Source organism: Heterodontus francisci, chromosome 28 (genome assembly GCF_036365525.1).
Source record: "Heterodontus francisci isolate sHetFra1 chromosome 28, sHetFra1.hap1, whole genome shotgun sequence".
NCBI lineage: Eukaryota > Metazoa > Chordata > Chondrichthyes > Heterodontiformes > Heterodontidae > Heterodontus > Heterodontus francisci.
This window is the reverse complement of record NC_090398.1, coordinates 32264326-32279601: the sequence shown is the minus strand read 5'-3', so window position 1 is coordinate 32279601 and position 15276 is coordinate 32264326. Positions and strand designations below refer to the sequence as shown.

General features: G+C 50.4%; 1 protein-coding gene across 5 annotated transcripts in view; it reads left to right on the top strand.

The window, feature by feature from the left end:
• The window catches only part of LOC137385173 (NACHT, LRR and PYD domains-containing protein 3-like), a 72220-nt gene that overhangs the window by 54673 nt on the left and 2271 nt on the right, over window positions 1-15276 (top strand). For all 5 annotated transcript variants that reach the window (XM_068060152.1, XM_068060151.1, XM_068060153.1 and 2 more), the window contains 2 exons: window positions 6585-6671; window positions 6817-6987. In XM_068060152.1, coding sequence (XP_067916253.1) covers window positions 6585-6671; window positions 6817-6987 — 258 coding nt within the window. The remainder of the gene's footprint in view (window positions 1-6584; window positions 6672-6816; window positions 6988-15276) is intronic.

Below are 15276 nucleotides of genomic sequence, written 5' to 3'. Positions count from 1 at the left end.
TGCCTCTCCTTCCCCATTCTGCCAAAATGCATCACCTCACACTTCACTGTATTAAATTCCATCTGCCACTTGTCTGCCTATATTACTAGTCTATCTCTGCCCTGTTACAGTCGATTGGTGACATCCTCACAGTCTGCTACATCTCCGAGTTTGGTATCACCAGTAAATTTTGAAATTTTACTGTGTTCCAACATCCAAGTCATTTATATATGTCACAAATAAAATCAGTGCACCAGCACTGACCCTTGGGGAATATCAATGTCTATCATCCAGTAGTCTGATAAACAACTATTTACCACCACTGGCTGGTTTCCATCCTGAAACCAGTTTTTTTGTCTAAGCTGACACTGACCTTTCTATTCCAGGCACCTCGATTTTTTTTTTATTAACCAGTCTTTTATGTGGAAATTTGTCAAAATCTATTTTAAAATCCATATCGAGAACGTCCACCGAATTCCCCTCATCGACCTTCTCTCTTACATCATTAAAAACATTCAATTAGATTAGTCAAACATGATCTGCCTTTTACAAATCCGTACTGACTCTCCTTAATTAACACAAACCTCTCCAAATACCTGTTAATTTTTTCCCTGATCATTGGTTCCAAAATCTTACCCAGCACAGTTAAACTGACTGGTCTGTCGTTACTACACATGTTCTTACAAACTTTCTTGAACAAGGGTGTCACATTTGTCACTCTCCAATCCTCTAGCACCTCCCCCGTATCTAGGGAAGATTGGAAGTTTATGACAAGCCCTTCCATATCTCCCACCCTCACTTCCTGAAGCAACCTGGATGCAAGACATCCAGACCAGGTGACATATACACTCTAAGCAGAGCCGGCCTTTCCAGTACATCCTGCCGATCAATTTTCACCCCATCCATTACCCCTACCATCTCCGCTTCAACCGGTATTTTGTCACATTCCACTTCCTTAGTAAACACTGATACGAAATATTCATTTCATGTTCTCGCCTTGTCCTGCACCTCCAAGCCTATATCACCCTCTTTGACCCTAAGAGGCCTCACCCCACATCTTACTACCCCCTTAAGCCCTTAAGGTGATTGGTAGAAGGATTAGAGGGCTCATGAGGGTTGTGGGTGTCTGGAATTCACTGTCAGGAATGGTGGTGGAGGCAGAAACTCTCAATTCTTTTAAATGGTACCTGGACATGTACTGAGGGTGCTGTAACCTGCGGGGCTGTGGACCAGGTGCTGGTAGATGGGATTAGTTTGGGTGGATAGCTTGTCTGGCCAGCATGGACACGATGGGCTGAATGGCCTCCTTCTGTGCTGTACTTTTTCTGTGTTTCTATGTTTCTGACCATTTACAAGCCATTAGAAGATTTTTGGGTTCCCTTTTACGTTAACTGCTATTCCATTCTCAGATGACCACACACATCAGAGCTGCAGGAATCTCCCGCACGGCAGCTCATTTAAATAGCCGGCATGGCCTCCCCGACAACGTGGAGGGGGTGGGCTGTCTGACACCGGCAATGGTGTCAGATGCCTGTGCACAGGCACTGTCGCCATCTTTAAATGGCAGCCAGTTCTGACGCCAATTTGAAGTTTTAAAGAAGTATCCCCGCCCCCAAAATTTACCAAATAAAATTGTAACGCCCCATCCCCACCGCCAATAAGAATTACATTAACTATTTGACCTTCCCCCACCCCCCACAAAACACTGACGTTTGAAATGTGACCTTTGCCCCCCAAGGTTTAAAGTTCACTCCTTCCCAAAATCCCCTATACTTATGATGATTATTTGACCCTCCCATCATCATGTCATACCACCCCCCGCACTAAAAATCTTAATCCCCCCCCCACCCCGCACCAGTGTCCTGCCTGCTTTTCCCAGACGGGGAAGTGAAGGTGTGGGAGTGCCGGCTGCTGCACTGGAGATCGTGGTGGGCCTGGATGATTCGAGGTAAGTTTATTTCAATCTATTCATTAAAATATTTAAATGCAGGTCCCGTTGCCAAGCGACAGGGGTGCCGTCACAGAGCCTTGTCACCTCCAGGAGGATCAGGCCGGGCCCTCCCAGAGTCGGGCTCCATGGTGAGCCTCTGCCAGAAGCATCTTCCACCTCCCCCACCACGGAGCCTGAAACCAGGTGCTCGGTAAAATCCAGCCCATTGTGTTTGGTGATCACATCATTTTTCTTCTCAATTCTAACCAAATGTATTCTATCCTTGCTCCCGAATGATCATCCTTTCTTTCCAACACTACAATGTCTTCCCCAATCAGTATTGCCGCACACCTCCCTTTTCTCCTTCACTGTCTTTTCTGAACACTTTGTAGCTGTGAATATTAAGTGCCGCGTCCTCACCATTTTTAAGGCACGTTTCTGTTATTTCCACGACATTATATTCCCAGATAGGTGTTAGTGCTTGTAGCTCATCAACCTTATTCACCACACTTTACATTTCTAAACATGTATTCAGAACGTCTATTTCCTGTCGTCCTTAGTCAGCTCCTATTTAATATGGTACTACTTCCTTCTCTTGTATTATCCAACACTCTCACGACTTTAAGCACCTTGTTCTAATCTTTTCTACTTCAATATGGTGGTGCCTGTGACCCTACCAATTTAGTTTAAAGCCTCTCCAACTACACCAGTGAACCTCCCCGCAAGGACATTGGTCCCAGTTCTGCAGATGTGCAACCTGTCGCTTTTTAATAGGTGTCTCCTGCCCCAGATCCCAATATCCCAATAATCTGAAGCCCTCTTGCATCATGTCCCGAGCCACACATTAATCCTCCCTATCTTTCTATTTCTACTTTCACTGGTGTGTGGCACTGGAAGTAATCCAGAGATTCCTACCTTTGATGTCTTACTTGTTAACTTCCTCCCAGCTCCTGAAAATCAGACTGTAGGACCTCAATACCTGCCCTCTCTATGTCGTTGGTACCGACATGTACCACAACTTCTGGCTCACCCCCTTCCCCCTGCAGAATATTCTCCGTGATGTCCTTCACCTGATCACCAGGGAGGTAACACATCAATCAGCACTCACGAATCTGAATTCACTGTTTGATTTGTGGGTGACTATCTAACATTGATGGTCTCTAGTTTTGCTCTTCCCCACAAGTGGAAACATTCTCTCTGTGTCTCCTCTATTGAAACCTTTCATACTTTTAAACACCTCTATTAGGTCACCCCTCAGCCTGCTCTTTTTTTAGAGAAAAGAGACCAGCCTGTTCATTCCCTCCTGATCGGTATTCCCTACATTTCTGGTATCATCCTTGTAAATATTTTTCACCCTCTCAAGTACCTCCATATCTTTTTTATAATATTGTGAACAGAATTGTCTGCAGTATTCCAGGTGTGGTCCAACCAGGGTTTGACACAAGTTTAGCATAACTTCTATACTTTTCAATTCTACCCCCTAGGAATAAACCTTAGTGCTTGGTTTACTGTTAACCTGTGTAACTACTTTTAGTGATTTGTATATTTGTACTCCCAGATCCCTTACCTCCTCTGCCCCATTTAGAATCATGCTTTGTAAGTAATATGTAACCTCTTTACTTTTCTTTCCAAAATGTAATACCTCACATTTATCAATGTTGATATTAATTTGTAAATTACATGTCTATTCTGCTTGTTCCCTTATCCTGCAATCTCTGACCTTATTCATTAGTCTGTTCTGTGATACCTTATCGAAGACATTTTGAAAATCTGGATAAATTGCATCTACTGCATTAGCATTGTCTACTTTCTCTGTCACCTCTTCAAAAAATTCAACAAGGTTGGTTAAGCAAGACTTTCTCTTTAAATCCATGCTGACTATTCATTATTATATCTTTGGTTTCTAGATATTCTTCTATTCCCACCTTTAGTAGAGATTCCATTATTTTTTACCACTGATGTTAAGCCAACTGGTCTATAGTTCCCTGTACATGTTCTATCTCCTTTCTTAAATATAGATATAATGTTAGCTATCGGTCAGTCTTCTGACACTACACCTTTCTCTAAAGAATGATTAAAAATGTGTAGTAATGTCTCTGCTATCTCTTCCCGAGATTCTTTTAAAATGTGTGGATGTAATCCATTTGGACCAGGGGTTTTTATCCTCTGAGTTTGATTAGTTTATTTAAAACTTCACCTTTTTTATTTTCAATGCTGTTATCTGATTTCTAATCTGTTCACCAATCCTGTTTTCCTGGTAAATATTGAAGCAAGGTCATTATTTAATATTTCTGCCATTTCTCTATCGTTTCCTGTTGTGATATAATCCTGACCATCAATAATTGGCCCTATTTCTATCATGATTTTCCTTTTTTTATTTATCTGCCTATAAAATATTTTACTATTTGTTCCTTGACAATTCAATTGTTCCTTTTTGTCCTTTTTTAAAAATTTCTGATCTCTTTGTCATGCTCTCCCCTGCTGCTCATGTACTTAGTGTCTGTCTTTTTCCAAGACCTCATTTTTCTTTATCTGATGTCTTTATTTATCCATGGTAACTCATTAGTGTTTCACTTGTTCTTGTCTTTTTAGCAGAATATATTTTTCCTGGACTATGTCGAACATGGTTTTAAATGTTTCCCATTGCTGTTCGACATCACTGTTTGACAATATTGCTGTCAGTTTTATTTCCCTCAGCTCTATTCTCAGCCCCTCAAAATCCACTTTTCTCCAATCTATTCCCTGGTCTTCGTCATACTTACGTCCTTCTCAATTATTATCTTAAAGTATATAATATTAATGTTCACTATTGCCCAGATGTTCCCCTACTTTTACTTCTTTTATCCATGTGGATTCTATTTCTGTCTTGTTGCTGGCCGTGTCACTTTTTGCTACTGCCATTGTTTTCAGTATTAAGTACAGCTACTCCACCTCCCCAATTTCCTCTCTATCTTTTCTAAGTAGTTTATACCCTGCAATGTTTAATGCTCAGTCCAGATTTTTCCATAGCTATGTCTCAGTAATCCCTAATATGATTCCTCACAATGTAGCATTGCCTCCAGTTCCCCTGTTTTATTACAGACACTGTGTGTATTGCTGTATGAAAAGTTTAACTCATTTGTAATAGCAGTTCCTCTTACTTTTTTAACTATCTTTTTACAATCACGCTCCATAATTCTATTTACCTCCTTTCCATCGAAGTCCTCACTTATTTTTTTTTTCTTTCCAACGCTCCTCTTTCCTGATTTGTTTATATTCAGGCTGATTTCATTTTCTGTTCATCCCTCCCCATCTCCCCCTCACCCCCACCCTGCCCCATCTTATTAGTTTAAAGCCTTTACCACCTCCCTATTTACCCATCCCGGTTCAGGTGGAGTCTGTAAACTCAGTATAACTCCTTCCTGTGCCAGTGCCGGTGCCAGTGTTTCATTTAAAGGAACCCCTCTTTCCCACACCAGCTCTTTAGCCACACTTTAATTCTCCTGATCTGACTGTTTCTTTGCCAATTTACATGTGGCTTGGGAAATAATCCAGTGATTATTGCCCTTGAGGTCCTGCTTTTTAATTTAGCTCCTAACACCTGATATTCCCTCAGCAGGATCTCCTCCCGGTTCCTACATATGTCGTTTGTTCCAACATCGACCACGACAACTGGATTATTCCCTCCCCTTCCAAATTGCTGTCCTGCCACCATAAGATATCCCTTACCCTGGCACCTTGTAGACAACGCACCCGACAGGATTCTCATTCATGTCTGCAGAGGACGCTATCCATCCCTCTAATTATAGAAACCCTTATCACTACCACATTCTATTCTGCTCTTTCCCCCTTGGACAGTCTTCTGAGCCACAGTGCCTTGGTCTACATTGTGACTGTCCTCCCCACAGTCTTTCTTCTTGTCCTCACAGGTAACAAGTACATTGTACCTTTTGGACAGGACCTGTGTTTGAGGAACCTCCTTCTCAATCTCTCCTCAGTCCTCACCACGCTGCTCCCTAATGGTTACACCCTCTTCTTGAACCTGTGATTTTCTCTGAGCTGTGACTGTGTTCTGGATAAAACTGTGAAGAAATTCCTCCCCCTCCCTTATGTTTGGGAATGTCTCTAACTCACATTCCAGCCCATTAACTCTGAGCTGGAATGACTGAAGACGGAGACATTTCCTGCTGGTGTGGGAATGTGGGACAGTCTCACTATCCACAAACTCCCACATCCTGCAGTCCCAACATGTAGCCTGCCCTGTCATCTCTAGTCTTTTAACCTTAATATCCTTATTGATAACCTGAATAAATGTAATTAGGTCTTTTAAAACAATTAATAATAAATGTATTAATTAGTTCATTTTTCGAATTAATTTAATAAAGGAATAGATTTATTTCCCCAAGCAATACTTTATTCAAATGCTGTCACTTAGAGAGACAAAAACACACTGTAATATTCACCAACCAATCACCTACCTTCTGTCCTGTTACTTCCCTCTTTGATGTTTATTGACAGCTCCTGAATATATGAGGAGTTCTACAGTGTGAGATTCATTGTCAGTGATGGGAAAATCTGGTTATTAATTTCCTCAAGTCTTTTTCAGTGTTTTCTGTAACATTCAACAGAAAGTGAATTGTATCCGGTCCAGGGTTTGATTCAGTTTGTTTCTCACTCTCTGTCTGTTTGTGTTTAGACTGGGTTTCAATAATCTGGGAGATTCAGGAGTGAAACTACTGTCTGCGGCTTTGAGGAACCCGGACTGTAAAATACAGAAACTGGAGTAAGTACCAGACTGTGTGAGATTGTGTTTATAATAACTTGATATCTGACAATGTGCATCATTATTACTGATATCAGTAATAGTGTTATTAATAAACACTGGGAATTTACTCTGATTTCTGTTATTTCTCCATCTTTGATGCCAGGCTGCAAGGAAACAATCTCACAGATTCTTGTATCGAAGATTTTGCCTCCGCTCTCAGAACAAACCGATCACTGATGGATCTGAACCTGAGGAGTAATAATCTGGGAGATTCAGGAGTGAAACTATTGTATGCAGCTCTGAGGAACCCGGACTGTAAATTACAGAGACTGATGTAAGTGCAATTTGTATATTAATTGTGTGCAGGTAGTGGGCAGTTACTGGGGTTTCACTTGAGCACGTATAAAGTGGCACTTATTGATACTGTGGTGTGGTTGAGTGAGGAGGTGTATGTTTGTAATGCTGAACTCTAAATTAATGTAAAACTGAGTAAAGATTAGCTCCAGTAATAATCTTCACCAACAGGCTTTCCAGAGTAGAATATGGTCACAGAGAATGGTCGCCTCAAGGTGAAGGTCGAAGGTTGTGAAAAAAATGCTGCGTTTGCTGACAACGTAACCACTAGGTGGCGCTGCACTGGCACATGTGTAAATACAGCCTGCTGCACTAAAACGTCACTGTCTGCGGCGCTCGGGTAGCTGCCAGGACTAAAGATGGCGCTGCTCAAATAATCACAGAAAGGAAACTGAAACCCATGGCAGCACACAATCGCTGGACAGGAAGCGGGCGATGCGGTGAAGCGGGGAGTGGGTGAGGGGTGGGGAGGGGAAGCGGGTGGCCGAAGTGAGGATGGGGGGGTGAGGAGCGGGCGGGGGGGGGGTTGTGGAGTGGAGTGGGGAATGAAGCGGGGGTAGGGTGTGTGGAGGGTGGAGAACGAGGGGCAATGGGGAGCGGGGAATGAAGGCGGGGAGGGGGCGGGGAGCAGGGAACAAAGACGGATTGGGGAGTGGGGAGTGAGGGGGTGCGATGTGGGGAGTGAGGGGTGTGGGGAGTGAGGAGAGTGGGGAGTGAGGAGGATGGGGAACAAAGGGGGGTGGGGAGCAAGGGGGTGGGGAACGAGGGGGGTGGGGAGCGGGGAACGAAGGGGAGGGCATGTGGTGAGCAGGGAGTGAACGAGGGAGGGAGAGTGGAGGGGGGAAGAGAGTGGAGGGGTAAGCAGGAAGGGAGTGTATGAGCAGGGCAAAGCGAAGAGTTAGGTGGGCGAGGCGGTGGAGGGTAAGCAGGGAGTGAGCAGCTTGCAGTCAGTGGCCGGGGGGTAGGGAGGAGGAGAGCGCAGTCAATTCACCCCCCCACTCTCTCCGTCCTCCCCCCCACCCCACCCCACACTCTCCACACTCCCCACCGCACTCTCCCCCCTCCCACCCCACACTTTCCACACACACCCCCGCACTCTCCCCCCCCCCCACTCTCCCCAATCCCTTCCCCTGCACTCTCCCCACTTCCTCCCCCCACACTCTCCCCACACCCCAGACTCTCCCCACTCCCCACTCCCCCCACACTCTCCCCACTCCACCCCACACTCTGCCCACTCCCCCTCCACTATCCCCACTCCCCCCCGCACTCTCCCCCCGCGCGATCTCCCCAATACCTCGCACACTCTCCCCACCCACTCCCTCACTCTCCCCACTTACCCCCCCACTCTCCACACTCCCCGCACACTCTCTGCACACCCCCCCCCCACACTCTCCCCTCTCCCCCCCACTCTCTCCCCACGCCCGCCCACACTCTCCCCACTCACTCCACACACTCTCACCACTCCCCCCCACATTCTCCCCATTCCCCCCACACTCTCCCCACTCCCCCCCACACACAACCCACACCCTCCACTCTCTCCCCAAGCCCCCCATTCTCTCCCCACACCCCCCACACTCTCCCCACTCCCCCCCACACACTCCCACTCCCCCCCACACACTCCCCACTCCCCCCCACACTCTCCACACTCACCCCCGACTCTCTCCCCACACCACCCTTCCACTCTCCCCACCTCGCACACTCTCCCCACTACCCCCGCACACTCCACACTCCCCTCACTATCTCTCCACTCCCCCCACACACTCCCCACTCCCCCCCACACTCTCCCCACTCCCCCCCACACTCTGCCCACTCCCCCCACACTCTCCCGACTCCCCCCACACTCTGCCCACTCCCCCCCACACTCTGCCCACTCCCCCCCCCACACTCTGCCCACTCCTCCCCCACACTATCCTCACTCCCCACCCTACTCTCTCCCCACACCCCCCACACTCTCCCTCCTCCCTCCATACTCTCCCCACTCCCCCCACTCTCTCCCCATTCCGACCCTACACTCTCCCTCCTCCCCCCATACTCTCCCACTCCCTCCATTCTCTCCCCACTCCCCACCCACACTCTCCCCGCTCCCCTACTCTCTCCCCACTCCCCCCACGCTCTCTCCACTCCCCCTCTCTCTCCCCACTCCCCATGACCACTCTCCCCCCACACTCTCCCCACTCCCCCCCACACTCGCCCCACTCCCCCCACACTCGCCCCACTCCACCCCCACTCTCTTCCCACTCCCCCACTCTCTCCCTCCTCCCCCTACACTCTCCCCACTCCTCCCCCACACACTTCCCACTCCCCCCACACACTCCCCACTCCCCCCCACACTCTCCACACTCACCCCAGACTCTCTCCCCACACCACCCCTCAACTTTCCCCACCTCACACACACTCCCCACTACCCCCCGCACTCTCCACACTCCCCTCACTTTCTCTCCACTCCCCCCACACTCTTCCCACTCTCCCCACACTCTCCCCACTCCCCCCACACTCTGCCCACTCCCCCCCACACTCTGCCCACTCCCCCCACACTCTCCCGACTCCCCCCACACTCTGCCCACTCCCCCCCACACTCTGCCCACTCCCCCCCCACGCTCTGCCCACTCCCTCATACTCTCCCCACTCCCCCCCCAACACTCTCCCCACTCTTGCCCCACACTCTGCCCACTCCTCCCCCACACTATCCCCACTCCCCACACACACTCTTCCCACTCCCCCCCACACTCGCCCCTCTCCACCCCCTACTCTCTCCCCACTCCACCCTCACTCTCTCCCCACTCCCCCCACTCTCTCCCTCCTCCCCTACACTCTCCCCACTCCTTCCCCACTCTCTCCCACTCCCCCCCACACTCTCCTCACTCCCCCCACACTCTCCACACTACGCCCCACATTCTCCCCACTCCTCCCCCCACTCTCCCCACTCCTCCCCCCACACTCTCCCCACTCCTCCCCCCACACTCTCCCCACTCCCCACCCACACTCTTCCCACTCCCCCCCCCCACTCTCGCCCCACTCCACCCCCACTCTCTCCCCACTCCCCCCACTCTCTCCCTCCTCCCCCACACTAACCCCACTTCCCCCACACGCTCTCCCCACTCCCCCCCACACTCTCCCCACACCCCCCACACTCTCCCCACACCCCCCACACTTTCCCCACTCCCCTCACACTCTCTCCACTACCCCCACACTCTCCCCACCACCCCCCACACTCTCCCCACCACCCCCCACACTCTCCCAACTTCCCCTACACACTCTCACAACTCCCCACCACACTCTCCCCACTCCCCACCACACTCTGCCCACTACGCCCCGCACTTTCCACACACCCCCCCACACATTCTCCCCACTCACCCCCACACTCTCCCCACTCCCCTCCCACTCTCCCCACTCCCCCCCACACTCTCCCCACTCCCCCCACACTCTCCCCACTCCTACGCACACTCTTCCCACTCCCCCCACACTCTTTCCACTCCCCCACAACACTCTCCGCACTCCCCCCACACTCTCCCCAGTCCCCCCACACTCTCCCCACCACCCCCCCCACACTCTCCCAACGTCCCCCACCACTCCCCCACCACACTCAGCCCACTACCCCCCGCACTCGCCACACTCCCCCCACACATTCTCCCCACTCACCCTCACACTCTCCCCACTCCCTGCCGACTCTCACCACTCCCCCTCACACTATCCCCACTGCCCCCACACTCTCCCCACTCCCCCACCACACTCTCCCCATTACCCCCCACACTTCCCCACTCGCCCCCACTCTCTCCCCACTCCCCGCACACACTCCCCACTCTCACCCCACTCTCACCGCTCTCCCCCCACACTCTCCGCTCTCCCCCCCCACACTCTCCCCACTCCCCATACTCACTCTCCCCACTCCCCCCAACACTCGACCCGCTCCCCCCCGCACTCTCCCCACTACCCACCTGCACTCTCCCCACTACCCCTCCGCATTCTCCACACTCCCCAACACACATTCTCTGCACTCCCCCTCCCTCTCCCCACTCCCCGCCACACTCCCCCACTCCCCCTCACTCTCCCCACTCCCCCCCCACACACTCCCCACTCCCCCTCACTCTCCCCACTCCCCCACGCCCACTCCACCCCACACTCTCCCCACTCCACCCCACACTCTCCCCACTCCACCCCACACACTCCCCACTCCCGTCACCCTCTCCCCACTCCCCTCCCACACTCTTCCCACACCCCCAACCCCTCCCCACTCCCCCCACACTCTCCCCACTACCCTCCCCACACTCTCCCCATTACACCCCCACACTCTCCCCCACTCCCCCCCACACTCTCCCCACTCCCCCCCCACATTCTCCCCGCTCACCCCCGCTCTCTCCTCACTCCCTCTACATTCTCCCCACTCCCCGCACACTCTCCGCTGTCCCCCCACACTCTCCCTGCTCCCCCCGCACTCTTCCCACTACCCATCCACTCTCTCCCCACTCCCCCCACACTCCCCCCACTTCCCCATCTCACTCTCCCCACTCACCCCCACATTCTCCCCACTTCCCCCCACACTCTCCGCTCTCCCCCCGACACTCTCACCGCTCCCCACCGCACACTCCCCACTCACCCCACACTCTCCCCACTTCCCCCGAACTCTCCCCACTCCCGCCACTCTCTCCCCACTCCCCCCACATTCTCCCCACTCCCCCCCACTGTCTCCCTACTCCCCCCCAAATTCTCCGCTCCCCCCCCCACACTCTCCCCGCCCACATTCTCCCCACTACCCCCACATTCTCCCCACTCCCTCCACACTCTCCGCTCTCCACCCACACTCTCCCCACTTCCTCATCACACTCTCCCCACTCACCCCCCTCACCCCCACACTCTCCACACACACCCCCACACACTCTCCCCACTACCCTCCCCACACTCTCCCCACTCCTCCCCACACTCTCCCCACTCCCCCCCCACACTCTCCCCACTCCCCCCCACACTCTCCCTACTCCCCCCCACACTCTCCGCTCTCCCCCAACACTCTCCCTGCTCCCCCTGCACTCTTCCCACTACCCATCCACACTCTCCCCACTCCCCCAACACTCCCACACTTCCCCATCACACTCTCCCCACTTACCCCCACACTCCCCCGACTCCCCCTCCACTCGCCACACTACCAACCCACACTCTCCACACTCCCCCCACACACTCTCCTCACTACCCTCCTCACACTCTCCCCATTCCTCCCCCACACTCTCCCCACTCCCCCCCACACTCTCCCCACTCCCCCCCACACTCTCCCCAACCCCCACTCTCTCCCTCCTCCCCCCCCCACCACACTCTCCACTGGTTGGTATTATGAGCGAGGATGGAGGAGTGCACTGTCTTTCTCTAGTTCCACTTCTCCACAGGTCACAACATATATTTAAATGTTTTACCCAGTTACTGATACAGACAATTATATACTTCATCTATTTCAGTTTCTGAATAAAAATCTACCAATCAAGTTTCTTTAATATTAAACAAAATTATTAATTTATTGTAAAACAAGACTCATTTCATAAAGATGCAAGGTTATTAACACACAGGTTGAAATATGAAAGTATAAATATATTCCCTTTGAACATCAACACTTACAAGTTTCACACCATTTAAAAAACACTCTGCTTTTCTATTTTTACAACCAAAGTGAATAACTTTACACTTCCCTACATTATATTCCATCTACCATTCTCAACTGCTCAGATACTGAAGTAGTCCATGTCCCCATGAGGCCAGACCTGGACAACATCCAGGCTTGGGCTGATAAGTGCTAAGTAACATTCATGCCAAACAAGTGCCAGGCAATGCTCATCTTCAACAAGAGAGAATCTAACCATCTCCCCTTGACATTAAACGGAATTAACATCACTGGATCCCCCACTATCAACATCCTGGGTGTTACCATTGACCAGAAACTGAACTGGAGCAGCATTATAAATACTGTGTCTACAAGAGCAGGTCAGAGGCTGGAAATTCTACAGTGAGTAGTCAACCCCCTGACTCCCCAAACCTGTCTACCATCTACAAGGCACAAATCAAGAGTGTGATCGAATACTCTCTACTTGCCAGAATGAGGCAGCTCCAACAACCCTCAGGAAGTTCAACATCATCCAGGATAAATGCAGCCCACTTGATCGACACCCCATTTACCACCTTAAACTTTCACTCCCTCCACCAGGGACAGACAGTGACAGCAGAGTGTACCAGATACAAGACGCACTACAGCAACTCACCATGCCTCCTTCAACAGCACCTTCCAAACCCACGACCTCTTCCACCTCGAAGGAAAAGGCAGCAGATGCGTGGGAAGTTTTCCTCCAGGCCACACACCATCCTGACTTGGGAATATATCACCGTTCCTTCACTGTTGCTTGATCGACATCCTGGAATTCCCTCCCTAACAGCATTGTGGATGTACCTACACCAGATAGACTGCAGAGGTTCAAGAAGGCAGCTCACCACCACCTTCCCAAGGGCAATTAGGGATGGACAACAAATACTGGTCTTTCCAGTGACGCCCACATCCCACAAAACAAATAAGTATAAAAAATAACCAGTGGAAGAATGAAGTGGAGATGTGGATATGGGTTGTGTCCCGATGAGAAATCTGGAGAAATGTGTGTTTAAGTTCCCATCCCTCGGTGACCCAAAGAACATGAAACTAGTCATTTTTAGCGATGGTTCACATGCTAATCTTCCTGATGGGTATTCTAGTGCAGCTGGTTTCATAATATTACTGATGGGTGAAAATGGGAGATACTGTCCTTCAGCTCGGGAAGCTCAGAAAATAAAAAGGGTTGTTAAAAGTACTTCAGCTGATTGACACACTGGCCCTTGTGGAGACAGTGGATATGGGATTCTATTTGTCAAATATTGTAAGTGAGATTCTATACAAGGGGTTTACTGAAGATCACATACTCATTGAATGTTATGTAGATAATTGTTCATTTTTGGCGAATGCACATTCCACTAAAAGTGTCAGAAAAGGTTCCAGATCGACCTTGCTGGCTTGAAAGAAATGCCGGTTTAGTCTGAAAGAACGAGTTTGTGATGCAGAGGTTATGATAGATACACAACTCCAGCAGTCTCTGTCCATTCTAATTCATCCTTCCAATGCCATAGCGCCCGAGGCAGGAGGGCCATGAGTCATGGTCGGCCCCAACCCTGGCGTTAAAGTCCCCCAGCAGGAACAAATGGTCGGTATTAGAAATGCTACTAATGATATTATGGAATTCCTTGTGGAACTGGTCTTTAACTTCAGGTGGTGAGCAGAGTATTGGAGCTTAGATGCTGAGTAGGTGTACTGGACCAGAGACAGTGAGCAGTCCAATGGACAGTATGCGTTCCGAGCTATTTGAAGGTGGCTCTATCATGCTGACCAAAGAGTTTCTGATGGCGAAGCACACTCCATGCTGTCTTGGTTCTTCAGGATCCCTACCCTGCCAGTAGAAGGTGTAGTCTTGCTCTCTTAGAGATCCGCTCACAGGGAGGCGTGTCTCCTGAAGTGCTGCAATGTCTACATTGAGTCTACTGAGCTCATTGTTAATGATGGCGGTCTTCCAAGAGTCGTTGGTTTATGTAAGGTTTTCCGACAGGCCAGGATACATAGTTCTGACGTTCCAGTTTGCAAAACGAAGGTCTGGTACCTTCTTTCCTTTTTAGGTCGTGCTGTTTGGTGCTGTGTTACAGTCCACTTGTCGGGCAATGACCCTGCGCTCCAAGCACCCATTAAAGCAGGTGGACTGTGGCGGGACAGAACCTTAGTGACGAGGGGCTGCCCGGTTTGAGGCGGGCGGTAGCTGTCCAGTGAGATGCCATGACCTCGCCCACCGACAAAGGCAACCCATGGTGCCCAATCTCGACGCCAATTGAACTGGACTTATAACCTGTCACTGCTGCCTTCTGTGTTGTTTGGGTCGCTGTGAGGCGACTGTGGAGTGACCTCTCCATGGCGCATGCCTGGGCTGATGTATGGAGGTTGTGAGTTGCCCAAGCATCAAAACCCTCATCTTGCCCTTCCTAGTGGGGTTCAAAGGAGTGCACAGCATGACATTTGACACTGATATGGCTGCAGGAACTGTCGAAAACATGCTAAAGGTGACACTTGACGGTCTTAGGGGTTCTGCTCCAGATGTTCTGTTACGGTTTACTCCCTTAGCCTTGGTCTCTCCCGAGACGTCCACAAGGGAGTGGGGTTGTTATCTCCTATCCCTGAGCAGGGCCCGAACAAGTAAACTGTGCGATTTCATGGAGGGAGAGTAGAGGT